This window comes from Vipera berus, assembly GCF_964194415.1.
Source record: "Vipera berus genome assembly, chromosome: Z".
Lineage (NCBI taxonomy): Eukaryota > Metazoa > Chordata > Lepidosauria > Squamata > Viperidae > Vipera > Vipera berus.
Window position 1 is genome coordinate 104,350,965 of NC_138205.1, and position 17,661 is coordinate 104,368,625.

Consider the following 17,661-nt stretch of genomic DNA (forward strand, 5'->3'; position numbering starts at 1 on the left):
AGGTTTTGGGTGGGAAACTGCTACTTTAAACCTATTGGTTGCCACCTAGAGGCCAACCATATAAATAGCTGCACAGTAGCCATTAGCTTGCTTCTGTTCTGAGCTAATAAACTTGTTTGCTGTTTCAACACTTCGTCTCGCTTAATGCCTAAGAGCCGAAAATACAACAATGGGAATGTGGCAATGATCATTAGTGTGAAAAATGGTCATAAGTTGCTTTTTTTCAGTGCCATTGTAACTTTGAATGGTCACTAAGTGAACTGTTGTAAGTCGAGGACTACCTGTAGCTGTTATAGCCATTCATTTTGCTGAAATGAACAGGCATTTTTATGGTAAAAGGAAGTATTTCATTTCCTTATCCATTGGATTACTGGTCCCACAACATATTGTTAAATAAAGGAAGATAACAGTTTTAATACTGTTGTTCATAGATGAGATTTTTTTTTATTTGTATACCACTTTTATTACTTATAGGTGGTAAACATATCTAATACACCTTCCTCCTATTGCACACACAACAACAACCCTATGAAGTGAGTTGAGCTTTGAAAGAGTGACTGGCTCAAGGTCACCCAGCTGGCTTTTGTGGCTGAAGAGGACTGGAACTCAGTGTCCTGCTTTCTAGCCTGGTGCCTTTCTAGCCTTAGACTTTTTAAGAGGGCTTGAAAATTACTCACAAGATTTCAGTAGGTTAACTATCTAATGTTGATAAAATTATGCAGCCAAGCATCTTTTTCTCCATTTTATTGACTAGAGATTGCTTTTTTCCCCCCAACAGCTTATGTTTTTACAATGGCAAGCTCAGAGTACATTCACAGTACATCGTTATCCCATTCAAACTACATCATTATGAATCCAAAACCATAGATTATATACACTCAAGTACATCCAGGTTATTAAAGAGAATAATAGCTTATCCTCACTTGTGCTCAAATTATAGTGTTTTTCTTTTTGATCAAACAGAAGAAGTTCAAAATTTATTCAGGAATTCTATGTACTAATACATAGAATACAGTTGAAATAGTCCTACGTAAAAAGGTAGTAACCAGCACATTAAAAAAAAAATCTCAAAAAGAAATTAAAATAAAAAAAATTAAAAAGAGAAAGTACAAATCAGCCCAATTAGGATAAAGAATTATTGCAGAGAAGTGGAGGTGAGGAATGGAGGAATAAAACAAGTAGATGGAGAAAATGGAATTAACAGAATCTAGAAAACTTTAAATCTTTAAACAGGAGCTCCCCATTGCACAGGTAGTCCTCGACTTACAACCACAATTGAACCCCAAATTTTTCTTGCTAAGTGAGCCATTTGTTAAGTGAGTTTTGCCCCATTTAACAGCTTTATTGACATAGCTTTTAAGTGAATCGCTACAGTTGTTAAATTAGTAATACAATTAAGTTAACCATTAAATTGTTAACTTAATCTGGCTTCCCCATTGATTTTGCTTGTCACAAGATCATTAAAGGTGATCACATGACCCCAAGACACTGCAACTGTCATAAAAGTGAGTCAGTTGCCAAGGGTCTAAATTTTGATCATGTGACCATGGAGAAGTTGTAACGATTCTAAGTGTGAAAAAGATCATAGGTCGCTTTTTTCACTGATGTTGTAACTTTGAGCGGTCACTAAATAAACTGTTGTAAGTCAAGGACTATCTTAATATGTTTTTGCATGGTGGATTTTTATAATAATATCTTGCAATTTATGAAAAGAAGACACCCCCCCCCCAAAAAAAGGATACAGGGAATAGGTATTTAATGTTACTCATTTCTTGAAATGATTGACATAATTTATAACATCCTAGCCCAGGGGTGTCAAACTCAATTTCATTGAGGGCCGCATCAGCATTGCGGTTGCCCTCAGGGGGCCGGGTGGGTATGGCCTGGGTGGGTGTGGCCTACTGGGTGGGCGTGGCTAGAGTGCATATGGCCTACTGGGTGGGCGTGGCCAGCTCTACATCATTCGCATCAAGGGTGCCTATGGGGGCCTGGGCAGGAGTGGGACAGATCTGGGGGTCTCTGGCAGAAGGAGGGTCTCTGGGCCAGGGCCAAGGCAGAGGGGGCCGTTCCCTCACTGTTTCCAGGATGGCTTCGCGGGCCGCATGAAACCACTTCGCGGGCCGGATCCAGCCCCCGGGCCTTGTGTTTGACATGTCTGTCCTAGATCAAAGTGACCATGTAGACAATATACACCCTTGTGTAAGAGTTTACATACTGAGGATATGAGAATTCCAAAGTGTAGCTATGTATTGTGGGAAAAAGCATTTCTTTTTACTAGTCCTAAACCTGTTGTAGGGAACTTTGGAGGCTAGGGGAGCATTTTCTTCATTATTGATCCTGTTAGCCTGTGAATATATACTATATAATAATGTGTATCGAATAAAATATTGAGTTAGTGCTTCTGGCGGGCTACCAGGTGACAGAATGTCAGGCTTGCCCGGCCTTCCGCTTCAACCAGTAGATCTTTTATGTTCCATTGACTCTAGTCACTTCCTGATACAGAATACATAATTTCCCACAGCAACTACTCAATGTGGAAAATCAGACCTTTGAATTTATAACGCTTTAAAGTTTTCTGTTAGCTCATTTGATAGCCTAGATCAGCACTCCTTAATTTGGTGTCCTGTAGATGTGTTGGGAATTCCCAGAATTTGCAGACATAATGACCATAGGAATTGTGAAAATGCAATTGTGTTGCATCTGGAGGGTATTAAGGAAGCTCAGGAAATGAAGTCGGCATCAAACAGAGCCTAGGTGAGTTTGGGGTGAACCTCACCAAATTAGATCTGCAAAGTCCAACAGCCAAAATAATTTAATTCAAAGCATAGCTCAATACACTGCAATGGAAAATTCAGATGACACCACCCCATTTTCTTAAATGTAGCATTAAAAGATATTGGGTTTCACTGCTAACAAAAAAATGAAACACATGATGCCTGAAATTATCAGCTTCGCTCTATGTCTAATGGCCAAACCAACTCTTATTCAGGCCTTACAATAAATGGCGGTTATCAGAAAGCTTGCCTTCGAGGACACTTGTTTCTTTGAAATTTTTCACCTGCCATTTTCCAAAGAGAACAGACTCTCACCAAAAAGTTTTTTAAAATCCTTTTTTTAAAAGTTATGTTTGTATCTACAACTTTTTAATAAATGGATTCAGGTTTATAAAAGCATTAAATGACTTTGCCAAGGACAAAGCACACATCTATTTTGTGGGTGGAGAGCTACCAAATGACACTTCATTATCCAAATCATGGTTTCCGCTGGGTGATTCCCACTTCCAAACAGGACTACTCTGGTTTATAAATTGATGCTAATCAAAATGAACTCTGGAGCAAAATTCTGTATGCTACATCCAATTTAAAATGAGAGCTTTATTTTTCCACAATTGCAACCCTGGACATATTGAACTTGAAGGAGCATTCATTAACGTTGCAAGGAAACAGGCTTGAAAATCTCTTATGTAGCAAAACCCTCCTGTTTTATGATTGGATTGACAGAGGAACACCTTTATTGTTCTACTCCTCGTAGAACAAGCAGACTCCACCTCCATATTCTTGGGCAAATTCTATTCATTTTTAGGACATCAGTTTATAGGATTTGATTCAGAGCAGCCTTATGTTACGTTAATTCCACTAATCATGATACTTCCTATAAAAAGTTGTTTCTGCAATTTGATTAGTGCACAGCCGGATTTGTTTTACTGGAATTCCTGATTAGTTTATAACATGTTTATGCTTATTCAATATGTTTGATTTTAATAAAGTTGATTTCTATGTATGCGATCAACCAACTACACCATTATATTGTAATTCTAAGGACCAAGAAAAGTTCTATTAAATATGTAAACTGTTGCCTTTGGGAATGATGGGTAGGGAGACTTCTGGCCTGCAGCATGTAGTGATAAAGTTACATCTTTACCACTTTGTGGTCCAAACTTCTCTTCCACTATATCAGTGGTGGCGAACCTATGGCACGAGTGCCAGAGGCGGCACTCACGAGCCCTCTCTGTTGGCACATGTGCCACCACCGCCACCAGCAGGTCCATCAGGCCACCACCGCCGCCTGGAGCAGGAGTCCCACCCAGCACAAAGGAGGCAAAGCGGCCGACTAGCAAGCTCAAGTAGAGGTGGTAGAGCAGAGGTCACCAACCATTGTTGATTAGTGCCTGTGTGATACTCACTAGCCCTGCCTCGTTCTTGCATGGTGCAGCACCTTGTGCACCCCAAGGAGTGGCAGCCATTTTTGCGCCTTGCAGCATGGTGGCCCATTTTTGCACCCCCCAGTTTTTCCATGCCAGTGGCACTCAGAGGCGCCTCCGACCTCCCCCACCGAGGGCACAACAATCCTGATGCGGCCCTGGCACTTTGCGATAAATAAGTGGGTTTTCGGTTGCGGTTTGGGCACTCGGTCTCTAAAAGGTTCGCCATCACTGCACTATTATGTATTAGGTATCTAATTTAGCCTCAATACGTAGTTCATTCTGCTCCCACCACCACCACAGGCCCTGCAATTACAATCATTAGTACATTATTTTGAAATGGAAAACACACTTAAAAGCTCAAATAAACTGAATTCGGTTTAATCATGTGAACACCTCTTCCCCTAGAAGAAAAATAAAAAATCCCAGCTCTGTTGATTTTGCATCATTGCCTTCACCAAAAATATGGTCCCTTGCTACCAAGAGATTACCTTTCCATGAACATATGTAAGAGTAATGTTATCTTCTAACCAGTTTTATGACCTTGGAGCTTGGTTATATATTAAATGGTTCATATAGTCTTGACTTCTCAACCCCTTCCCCACTATTCAAAAAGTAGAAGCAACAGGATCATGGAGATACTCCAACCTCTACCTTCATCACACTTGACCCTCATGTGCTCTTTCCAATTCACTATTCCTCATGTGGATCAGGTAGCAAGCCTAGCGCCAAAGTACCAGAGAAGAAATCTGGCTTTGCCAAAAGCTTTCGTTTCCTTTCTGCAGCCTCTCCAGAAACTCCCAAGTTTAAGACAAGATGTTTTTACCCACACAGATACAGGTCACAGATCCAAGCAAAACTATACATTTATTCCAGAATGCTAAGAATATTGCTATTATACAAATACAGTATAAATTCCAAAGTCACAAGATAAAAAAAAGTACAAACTCCATTTAATAAATATATCTAACCATTTCAGTTCATTGCAAAATTGAAGAGGGTGGTTTCTACCTTGAATGTTTGACCCAGCAAACCATACAAACTTAGTATAAATATATTTGTACATAATACCATCTTAAGCCAATTAGAAACAAAAGAATGTGATAAACCTGCTAATAGACTATCAAGGGGCAGACAAGGAGGCATTTATACTCCTAAAAGAGCCAGTTAAAACCACATTGTTTGTGTGATTAACAAACAAAAGAGACCAATCAAATTGAAAACCCAGATTATTCCACCTAACCGAATCCAGAAGCCCAACTGCTCTCAACCTTTGCTAAGAAGCCACATTATAATTATCTCAAGAAATCCTGCTCTGAAGCAGTTATTTTTCTGGAGAGTTGCTAGGTAAAAATTTTGCATTAAAATTATATCTTTAAAGGGTAACTAAAATTTATTTTCATCTACCAAGAGAAAAATGTGGGCTAGCAATGTAGTTTTTCACTGAAAGAATGATACTACGAATGTGTCAGATATTAATATAAAATAACTGTTATGCTATCAGCCATCTAGGCCAGGAAAAAAAAACCTATAGGCAAACAAAGAATGAAATTAAATTTTATTTTGGCGGTGAACAGACTAGAAAAAGTGCAAAAAGAAAAAAATCCTCTCTTAAAGAACAGAGTGTACAGAAATAAAAGAAACATTATATACACAAAATAAGATAGGAAAATAACTGGTATCTGATAATCTATAGATAAGCATTCATTATAAATCTCACTCTCCCTTCCTTCTCTACAGGTTTTTGCTCCATGTAAGAATTACAACTGCTAGAGAAAGAAATGGAGAACAATTAAGGCACCAGAACAGCAGACAAGGGATGCAATGCCTCTCTCAGGAACAGGCATTCTGCTCAATGTACATCTTGGACAAGGACACTGCCATGGTTTTGGCCAGCTCCTCATCCTTCCTGCGCTGCACCTGAGTCTTCCTGCACCACTCCTCATATTCTGGATTGGGACACTGACGATCTAGCACAGCATCATAGTGGCCGTTGCTAAGCCAGCTCAACCAAATGCTGCCCCGGCTCGGATCCTCGGGGCCCAGATAATGGGTCATGGTGGAGACGGTAGGGCTCTCGGATCTGCCGCCGGTGGTGAGGTGGATATTGACGTTCAGCATTTGCCCCATAGCCAGAAGCTCAGGATAGCCAGCCCAAGCACCGTCCTGGGCAGCGTTGATTAGGAACTCTCCCACGTCACCTTCGATAATGGGTGCGAAGTGCTCCAGGTGGTCGGCGATGTAGTGCACTGTCTGTTCGCGAAGGTCCCCATGCAGCCGCTGGTCCCCATTGATGGCTTTGCAGACGGCGCGGTACAAACAGTTGCCGTCGGGAATGATATGGAAGCGGAAGCGACCTTTGTGCCGCAGGTACTTGTCTTGCTTCTCCACCTCGGCCAGGTACAGCGCCAGTTTTTCGCTCCGCTCCGTCTGACGCAACTGGCTGGGGCTCGCCTCCTCGGCAACTTTCAACGTGGTGGCGGGCTGAGATTCAACTCCGAGTCCCGAGTAAGAGCCGGCTGCTGCCGCCGCTTGCAAGGCCTGGCAATGCTCGTTGAAGCGGAGCCCGCGATTGCTAGGCTCCGGCTGCAAGGTTGGCTGGGCGGCGGCCGCGATTTCGCTCCCGCTGCTCTCCAGCAACAGCCACGGGTGGGCATTTGTAGCACTCTGCGGGTCCAACTCCCCCACCGCTCCGACGGACTCCGAGTGCGGCAGTAATTGGATGGGCACGACTCTCTCCAGCTGCCGGCGGCGGGTCATTTGTGCCGCGGAGCCAAAGACCTGCGGCTGCTGCGACGGCGGCTTCCTCTGTATGGGCCCGGCCGGAGGCAGCAGTTCCAGGCAAGAGAAGGCGGGCATGGTGGTGGCTGTTCCCGCCGTGACGGCACTCGGGGTCCCTCCTCCGCCACCACCGACGCCGCTCTCGATTCCAACCGGGCTTTGTCCCGCGGGCTCTGGCGAAGGAGAGACTTTGAAAACGACTCCGGGCCCGCTGGACGCGCCGCTTCCTACCGCCGCTGCTGCTGCTGCTGCCGCGGCCGGATAATGAGTGACGATAGTGCTGTAGAGCTGCATCCTCGGCTCTTTATAGGCTGCTGCGGTGGCGGCGCTCACAGCAACCCAGGCAGGCTGCAGGGGCCGGGCTAAGGAGCAACCACTGCAGCCACCGCTTTGCCGCCGCCCCTCCGAGCAAGTAGCCAGAAAGGATGAGGCGAGCGAGTAAAAATAGCCGCTGGCATCCCCGCTCCCCACCACCGGCGTCGCCGTCCTGAGACCGCTTCCGCCCCCTCCTCAGTTCCTCATGCAGGCAGGGAGGCGGGTCCGCAGAAACAGCGCCCCCCTTCGCCCTCCCGTTTCCCTCGGCCCGCGCCGGAGCGGGAATTCCTGCTGCGCCACAGCTCTGAGAGGCTTCCTCCTCCCTTTCGCAGGCCTAGGCCCTTCTGGAAGTCACTAGAGGCCCGGCAGAGGGGGAGCGGCCAAAAAGGCCGGGCCTTGTTTACTTCCCGCCCTTCAGCACGTTGCGAGACACACGTCGCCAAGGTGGGAGGGGCCTGGCTGCGGGCCGAGCGGTCGCTCCCAGGGCCACGTCCTCCGCTGGGTTGTGTGACAGGGCTTCCGGCAGAGGTTGGCCAAGTTCCCCTCTTGCCACGGCCGGTTGGCCACGGACGTTAGCCTCAAAAACGCACACGCGCGCGCACACACACTTGGTTCGCTGTCTCTGCTGCCTCAAGGAAGTGGGGTGGGCAATAGGAATTACTCGCTTTGGAGACCAACGGGGTTCGCATTTAATGCCACGAGGAAGTACAGTAAGAATAAGCTTTCCGAGCGCCCGGAATCCTCTTCGGGTGCCTTACGGGGCTCAACAAGGTAGAAGGAGCGAAGGAAAGAGGAGAGTCCGCTGGCGGATAATAGTCAGACACAAAGAGTCAGGTGGGAACAGCATCAGGAGTCCGGCTCCAGTTAAATGCAGTGAAAAAATGCCTCTGAGCATGTGCACAATGCCGAAGGAATGCAGAAAGAAGTTCTACTGCCCTTCGGCCGAATCATGTGCTATTTTATTTTACTTTTTTTTTAAAGCAGCTGCTGCTTAAAAGAAGTGTGTGTGTATGTGAGTGAGATAATAAGCAAATAGAATTGGGTACCCAGGGAGTTGCAGAATACCAAATAAATTTTCTCCCCAGTTGATCAGATTTAAAGATTCCCCTAGTGCATGTTTTCATTTTGTGTACTATTTCATATTGCTGTTATATATAGGCAGTGCTTTTTTTGTAAAAGAAAAAGGTCATACAACCCGCCTTGCCTATCCTACAAGGTTCCATCCAAAAAAGGTGTCGGAACTCCATTCTGAGCGTTCTATGAGGAAAAAAGCCCTGTAGATAGGTAAAGGTAAAGGTTCCCTGTGCAAGTCGTTTCCAACTCTAGGGACCAGTACTCATCCCCGTTTCAAAGCCGAAGAGCCAGCGCTTGTCCAAGGACGTCTCCATGGTCATCTGGCCAGCATGACTAGACACCAAAGGCGCACGGAACACTGTTACCTTCCCACCGGAGTGGTCCCTATTTTTCTACTTGCATTTTTACGTGCTTTCGAATTGCTAGGTTGGCAGAAGCTGGGACGAGTAACAGGTGCTCACTGTTTACGTGGCACTCAGGATTCGACCCGCCATATTGCCGACTTTCTGATTGACAAGCTCAGTGTCCTAACCCACTGAGCCACCGTGTTCCTACACATACACACACACACCCTGTGTGTGTGTGTGTGTGTGTGTGTGTATGTTTGTTAAGTATTTAGAATGCACTTGCTTAGTGTACCAAGCATGGGACAAATCTTATTTCCTGTTTCAGCCTAACCCGAGGCCATCTACAGGCAATAGCCACAGCAGTGGCAGCTCATATTTGTGTAATTTTTTGGGGGGGGCTTGCTAACAAAGAATAAAGGGAGACAGATATGATCATTTCAAACTTATTTGTTCTCATCAGTCAGCCATGCCCTTCTGCGATTCGAACCTGGGCTGACTGCATCTTAAGCAGTTGTTTTAACCCCTAGGCCACAGGCTCGCTCTCTTTGTTAGCTGTTTTATTTATATATAAAAATGATGTAGAGCTGGCATGGGCAGCTCTACCTCATTCACATCAACGGTGCCTATGGGGGCCTGGGAAGGAGTGGGACAGATCTGGGGATCTCTGGCAGAAGGAGGGTCTCTGGGCCAGGGCCAAGGCAGTGGGGGCCGTTCCCTCACTGTTTCCAGGATGGCTTCGCGGGCCACATGAAACTACTTCGCGGGCCGGATCTGGCCCCCGGGCCTTGTGTTTGACATGTCTGATATATATATGTGTGTGTGTGTGTGTGTGTGTGTGTGTGTTAAGTGTTTGTTAAGTATTTATTTTATATATATACAGTTGCAAGAAAAAGTATTTATTTATTTATTTTATTTTAATTCCATTTATATCCTGCCCTTCTCCGAAGACTCAGGGCGGCTTACAAGCTTAGCAGTAGCCTTCATTCTATGTATATGCCTGCTTATTAGGGCTTTCATTCACTCCCAAGCAGCATTATTACAAAGTCAGCTTAATTGCCCCCAACAATCTGGGTCCTCATTTTACCTACCTCGGAAGGATGGAAGGCTGAGTCAACCTTGAGCCTGATGGGATGCGAACCTGCACTAATTGCAGGCAGCTGGTGTTACTTAAGGAGGCATTAGCCCACTGCTCCACCAAGGCTCTTATGTGAAGTATGTGAACCCTTTGGGATTATGTGGTTTTTTGCATGAATTGGCCATAAAATGCGCTCTAAACATCATGTAAGTCACAACAATAGAAAAACACAGTCTGCTTAAAATAATAGTACACAAACATTCGCTGTTGTCATGTTTTAATTGAAGATAAGATGGAAACATTCACAGTGCAGGGTGGAAAAAGTATGTGAACCTTTGGACTTAATAACTGGTTGACCCTCCTTTGGCAGCAATAACCTCAACCAAACGTTTCCTGTAGTTGCAGATCAGACCTGCACAACGATCTGGAGTAATTTTGGACCACTCCTCTGCACAAAACTGTTTCAGTGTAGCAATATTCTTGGGATGTCTGGTGTGAATTGCTCTCTTAAGGTCATGTCACAGCATTTCAATCAGGTTGAGGTCAGGACTCTGACTGGGCCACTCCAGAAGGCGTATTCTGTTCTGTTGAAGCCATTGTTTTGTTGAATTACTTGTATGCTTTGGGTCATTGTCCTGCATGGAGGAAAAAATACAAGTATTGCTTTATAGATTAATTTTGAAGGGTTTTTTTAAGCAAATTCAGATATTTCATTTGCTTTCATTCAATGTCACAATACTGTTTACATCTATAAACCCAGAACTAGTGAAATGTGGTTCATGACAGCAGTACTGTATACACCAGATCTAATCAAATATATCAAAATCAAAATACCAGTATCACAGATTTCATCAAACTCTGCCTTAATACCTACTTTCAAATTGATAAAATATACCAACAAATTGATAAATATACCAACACCCATGAAATCCCCTCTCTCAGAGACTGTAATAAAAATAAATAAAAATAAAATAATACAATGTCTAGAAACTACAGTACTCCCGCACATACAACCAAAAGTATGGATCTATATGTAGACAACACCTTTGTCATAATAATAAAAAAGAACAGCACGACAACATCTTCAAAGGAATGACATTCACAAGGAATGACATTCACAAGGAAGAAGAAAGCAACCCTAACCTATTTAGATCCACATCAGCAAAAGAAATGGCATATTTGAAACACAAATTATCAAAAACTAATCAAGTGTTCCACTTCCAAAATAACAACCCAACTTCTTCCAAGGGGAATTATTCAGACAAGCACAAACACACTGCAGAACACCAGAGAAAGGAGATGAACTGCTTATACAACATAGGCAATATAGGCAACTATACATCAGGAAACCCACAATTTCAAAATATGTTAAGTAAACTGTAAAGTTGTGTGCTTCACAGAGAGGCGGACACAGAGCTGGGGTAACGATGAGTTTATTCATAACAGAACGAACTGGGGAAACAGGGGAGCCTGGCGTCTATTTGTACCTGCCCAGGTGGATGGCATCCAATCAGTTCAAACCTGGGCTTCCTGCCAGTGCAGGTGACAATGGGTGTAGATCCTGGCTTCCCACCAGGCTGACCATGCCTGGGGCTGTCAACAGCTTAACTCATTAGGGTTATCCTGAGTGAGCAGTTATCGCCCGGAGCTGTCCAACCCCTCTGCTGATCTGCACCATCAGCCTCCTGCTGTGCTGTCCTTTGTGTATGCTGGGAGGCATACACTGCATAAACCAAAAGACCCATCAGCCATTAATAGCTACATACAGATTCTTTGATGGGAAACTATGAGAAGGTAGCTAAGAAGCTGAAAAACAACTCAGAAGAAACCACAGCTGCACACCAAATTTTTATAAAATTTTTATCAAGGAAAACTTGAAGGGCACTTTTTATCTTCCTTTTTTTTGGGGGGGGGAATATCTAGAAGTTCCTAGTTCATGGCTATAGTCTGCTTGGAGGACACTTTTTGTCTTTTTTTTTTAACCAAAGCATATAGAAGTTGCTATGAGCAAGCATCTTGATTACTTGACAAATTAACTACAAAATGTTACCTGCTTTCTTATCCTTCTAATCCTATTCCAGTGATTATATGGGTGTGAAATTGAAAAATCAGCCAACTTTGTGCTCAAGCACGAAGCCGAAGACACCAGTCTGAAGATTATATATATATATATATTGCAAATTGCTAACCTATCATCTATATGCTATATTGATGACAAAATAGTTAACAGGAAGTACAATAATAATAAAGACAAGATTAAACTTTTAGAATCCTATGTTAACAAACTATTATTGTGAACAACTCATAGAAAAATTTTTATGGCATCTTATCTATTCGAAATCATCCCAAAGGTTAATAGTAATTGTCCTGGATCAAATATTCATGTTTGTTTCTTAATGCCATTTCTTATCAATTGCTGTCTGATTAAATATAATCAGTTCAATCTCCAAAGTTGGTCTATTTTCCAGATAAAATTGATTCCTGATTAAGTGTGATAAATCCATTCCCTCATCTCCTTTGATTCTCCAGGGGAAAGCTGATTTATTTCTCCACTCAATGTAATTTCTGCTGCAGGCTTGAACTTCAAAGAAATGTATGCCACCAGCTCAATTAATTTTAAGACTGTACAATCTCAATTTCTATCCAACAAAGTAACTAGTTCCAAATCACATTCCTTTTGTGATATTGAACAATATGCCAATGTATATTTTCCATGGCCATTATCATTTCATCAAACTTTTTCAGCCAGTCTGTTTTAATTCAATCCATTGTTGCTCTGTATAAGTTAGCCAGGAAACAAACATTAAAGCAAAGTGAAGAAATAAATTAAAGAAACAGGGAATATATTTTCCAGATATGTCAATCCACAATTAAAAGAAAAATTTTAAAAACAAGCTCCAAATATTTGCAAGTTAATAAAGTACGAAAACCCTATGGTGAAAGTCTAATATGATATAAATCAAATAGAAGTCATTCACCATCCAAGGACACTTTTCGTTTCCATACAGAAAAGCAAAAATTATTCAAAACAACAACATTAATCAAAAGGAAGAGAAATAACAGAAAAAAATCCAGCAAGGGGTTAAAATAGGTCAGCATTCAACCAACCAGTCAACTTTTAAAGACAAAAAGCAAAGTAAAACAATAAATTCAGAAATAAAAGTTAATATTCAGGCATGGTTAAAAAATGAAATGCTGAAAGGAAGGTGGATGCTCTGGCTTTTCAACTGCACCTAAAGGAATTGGAATCTTCAAGACTCCCCTTCCTAGATGGATCCCCAGCCATCCAAAAGTCATCTGGGTTATTCCTAAGTGCTCCCATTCAAATCCAGGGAGCCTCACTTCTGAATAACTGTCTCTAGCAGCAAAATCAGCAGATAGTCAGCAGAAAAGGAAAACATTCCCACTGTTCAGCAACCATCTTGGGGGGAGTCCTCAGTCCTGTGATATTTTTTTTCTGATTTTTTATTCAAGTACTAAATAGATGACTCTGTTTGATTTGGGGGCATCAGCTAAGTTCAGCTAGGTGCTGCCATTTCACTGGGGTGGGGTGTGTGAGGAACCAACACTGCAAAGAGATATAAAGATATCATGTTCAACTTCACTCCAAACTGACTGACCATTATTCAAAAGCTTTGTTTTTTGCTCAACTGACCATCATTCAAAAGCCTTGTTCTTTGCTCATCTAAATATAAATATAAACATATAACAACAATTTCTTTGTGAAGATTTTTTCCCATGTTGTAAAATAATTATTTTTGTTAGCTCTCTTGCTCCAAAAGTCTATAGGTATTAATATGCTGAAATTTTAAATAGTAGGAACCTAGCTAAGAAGAACAAATGTATCTTTAAACTATCACAATCAAGCCATGTGAATAATCCTGTTGATTTCAGTCCAATAAGAGGACACATCAAGATCATAGAAATTAATGTTCCAACTCCTGAGCCATATCTTCAGAAAAAGCAAGTACAGCCAACTCTTACTGAATGTTCCCTGAGATGTACACAAAGCAAAATCTATAATTTTTCCAGGCTTTTCTTCTTCCTTTATCATGATTATTAATTTTAATAATATCAATTATTGCTTAAACAGCTGCATGAATACTTTATCTGTTAACTCTTGGCCTTTTTCTACAAGTAGGGTACAGTGTTCACCACCCATTCTCAAGTTGGAACAAAACTACATGTATAAAGTTTCATGTCCTCATTGCAGATCACTATTTTGACTCCTCTCCCTCTGTTCCCAGTTGCTGTCAGTTCCCAGAGTTTCTTCCAATGTAATAAAAACTAATGGACTTTAAAGATTTTGAGGCTGCCTTTGGATCGTGTCAGATAGGGGAGAAATACTACTTTAATAAGCTAACAACACTTGCAAGAGCTGAGAGTAGACTGGAGGTACAGTGCCATAGTTAAGTGCAAGTGGGAACATGCTGCCAATAACTTTTCTCAGGCATCTGGCCTTTTAATGCTCTAACGTATTGACATAAGGAAAATGGCAGCAGGAAGCATGCAAATAGAAAGAATGTTGAGGGGGATTAGATGCACTGTAGCTCTATTCTTGGTCACCACATAGTACTTGCCCTTCATTCCTAGTACATGCCATCTTTTGCTGTGGCAAAATGAAACTGGAGTACAAAAATGAAGAACTGGCCCTATCCTTTCCCTTTCTCTTCCTCCTCCTATTGCAGAGATGACATGGGACTGAATCATGTGACTATTATCTATTCCACTAAGACAATGTTTCTCAGTCTTGGCAGGACTTCGACTCCAAGAATTCTCCAGCCAGGCTTGCTGGAAGTTGAAATCTGCCCATCTTAAAGTTGCCAAGATTGAGAAACACTGCATTAAGATGTTAAATCACAATTTAAGAGCAAGTACTTAATCCTTTGTTATTTAAATATTAGTTGATTTAGGCATAACAATGTAATGATTCCAGTGGTCATAAATATCACATAAATATGTAATCATTTTTTCAAGTGACTAGCAGCTGATGGCTTTGAAATCTATGGAATGCTAACAATGAGTGATTCTCAGAACTCTGTAATACTTACATTGTGCCTTCTTTCTAGTTTTTGGTACTATTTCAAAGTTCATAACTTCCTTTAAAATTATTAGTTATTTGTAGCATAAAATAAAAGATTACTTATTTTTCTATAAAAATTTCACAATTAGAGAACATCGTATTTAAAGAATGTGAAGTAGTTCTTGATGTGACTTCACTGACAATGTGCTATGACATTATGTTCTCTCCCAAGTAATCCATTTGAATGATTCAGTGTAAAAGTAATCCATAACATTCCTTTGTATCCTAGTAACTAGCCTGGCAGGCTTGGTATCTCTAGGAAAGCAATACTTTCAGAATGAGTGACAGTGACATCACAGCACATCAGGCAAAGTAGAAGCAAACTTGCTGTTTAAAGAAACAGGCTTACAATTTTTCAGTATGTTTGCCAAGTAGCACTAAAAATATCAAAATTATTTTGCTTTTGGCAGATTGGATAGATTCGAGTCTCTATAGTACCTATAATTGTTGCAAACTAGTACATATGAAAAATAGAAGGTGAAGGAATATGCCAAATTGATATACAGACTTTTAACAAAAAAGATACTTTACAAAGGTTTCCTCTTGTATAAAGCAATCAGGGCAGGTTTAAAGAAAGATAGAACATTAAACATGATTACAGGAATGTGAAAAAGTGTATTTTATTTTGTATATTGTATTTGTATTTACTGAACTGTAAATTAATTTCATTTTTTGGTTCTAGAGTTCTGATATTAAGAGTTAAATTACTGAATAGAAAAGGGATGTCCTTGCAAAATGGCAGCCAAAAGGAATGCAATGGGTGCCATGCCAGTAATATGTCATACTATAGCTTAATTAGTCATTACATTTAGCAGAATAGAGCAAAACTAAGGTATTTGTATGAAAACTGCTGTCTTTGTGTATGTCAGCTTTTTTCTCCTACTCTGCAATTTATGCAAAAAAAAATTACTCCTCTATTGGAATTACAAAAGAAAACATTACTACACACTTAAGCATAGTTTAGTCTTGCTAATCAAGAAAAAATGTATCCTACAATTATGTTTCTACTACTGGCACAGTAAGAACTGATTCATGAGTAGAATTTAGAGAGCTGCAAGGTTATATGGGAATTAAACCAGCACTGTGTACAAAGCCAGTGGCAAAACATTCATATCTAGTGATGTCAGCCTGCATTAAGATTGTTTTTCTGTCACTAACAAATTCTAAAAATGTAACAAATTGAATCTATAGTTAGACAAGAAAAAATATGCTTTATTTGCCCTCCTGATTAAAAAAAGCCCTGTTTTTTTTCTAACTTTCATGTTCCTATCTCAGTTTTTTCACCTATTATCTATTAACAATCTTGTTAGTAGAGTTGTCACTGTATTTTGTAAATACCTTGTACATATCAGCTCTATAATAAGTAGTAGTCACAGTACTGTAGTAAAGAGCAACAGTACCTCATATTACAAAGTAAAGGCTAAGTTGCTTCATTGTGGCAAGTCAATATTTGTTTTAACTATGATTTGGAGACATAATATGTTGCTTTCGCTTTCACTAAAGCCTCAGACCTGAGGTTTTCAGTGTGGTCCTCTTGGAGGAGTGACCTGCATGATCCTCACCTGTTGGCCTTGAGGCTGCTTATTGACTTGCTAATTTCTACCACACACCACAATGCCAGCCATTCTGTGAACAGGCAAGCCATAAACACACTCCTGGTAGCCATAGTGCCTACAACATACTATCAAAATTATAATTGAGTTCCCCCAGTCAAAAAAGATAAAATATCTGCAAACCCACAATTACTAAATTCACAAACACACTAAGCCAAATCAAAAGAAAGCACCTTATAGATTCATAAGACATAATTTTAATTTTACTCCTTCTTCTAGAATTAGAAAAAATATAGGGGTAGCTTTTTATAGAAAAAGCTCCTTTAAAAGAAGTGTGGTTAAAGTGTATGGGTGTTTTATAACATTACAATATTTCATTTATTACTAAGTAGAAGACAGGAAACCTCCAAAGATGTATTTCCCATTCTTACAAAAAAAGTTAGACATTAGTCATCTCTGCCAAGCTTAATCTCTTCACTTTCAGTTGAGCAGGTTGGACATATATAATATTCTAGTGGCCATTAAGGTCAACGCTTACATAAACATCTTCTCAGACTAGAAAAGGGTGATATTAAAGCAGTAAATGAAGAGATTATGAGACAAGTACTGTGACAACAAAATGACATAGAACCAAGTGTCCCAGCCTAAAGGGCAACACTTTTTTTTTAGCAACAAGTTATTCTCTTTTTTCCAGGAGATCTTGTGACACACATGCTGGTCTGAGGAATTCCAGGAATCTTAGGCCACGCTTGCTAAGATTGAAAAATACTGGTCTGTATCACAGTGGCTATTTAAGTCAAAGATACTTGCTGGTACTAAGTAACAAGAACAACACAAGCCAAATACATAATTAAGCCTAAGTAAATTATTACTTCATTAATGGTAAACAATTCTAAGCTATCATTAATCACTGAGTTTACAAGCACATCACATTCCTTTTATCTAGTAATTTTCTGTACTTTATTACTTGTGGAAATTTAATTTTAAAAAATAACATGCTGACTTCCTTAGTAAAATCCTGATTTTATAACACTTCAGTCTCATTAATTTCAACAACAGCAAAAGGTTTCATTTAGATCGATAGAACCCAAACTATTAGTGCTGGCTTTCAAAAAATAAATAAATCAGGACTAGCCATGAGAAGTGGAAGTCTAACTGAGCTGCACAGTCTAGTGGCCACTTGAATGTTTTCAGGCATGATGTTTTTAATCTTAGTAACACTGATTACTTGT

The 17,661-nt window shown here is 40.8% G+C and overlaps 1 protein-coding gene across 1 annotated transcript; it reads right to left on the minus strand.

The window, feature by feature from the left end:
* Positions 1–5,049: 5,049 nt before the first annotated feature.
* On the minus strand, positions 5,050–7,607 carry OTUD1 (OTU deubiquitinase 1). The gene has a single exon (XM_081343059.1). The coding sequence runs from the start codon at positions 7,274–7,276 to the stop codon at positions 6,035–6,037; it is 1,242 nt and encodes a 413-aa protein (XP_081199185.1). The 5' UTR covers positions 7,277–7,607; the 3' UTR covers positions 5,050–6,034.
* Positions 7,608–17,661: the final 10,054 nt, after the last annotated feature.

Excerpts from the sequence above, each read along its gene's own strand:
- OTUD1 (XM_081343059.1), bottom strand. The coding sequence starts at position 7,276 with ATGCAGCTCTACAGCACTATCGTCACTCATTATCCGGCCGCGGCAGCA.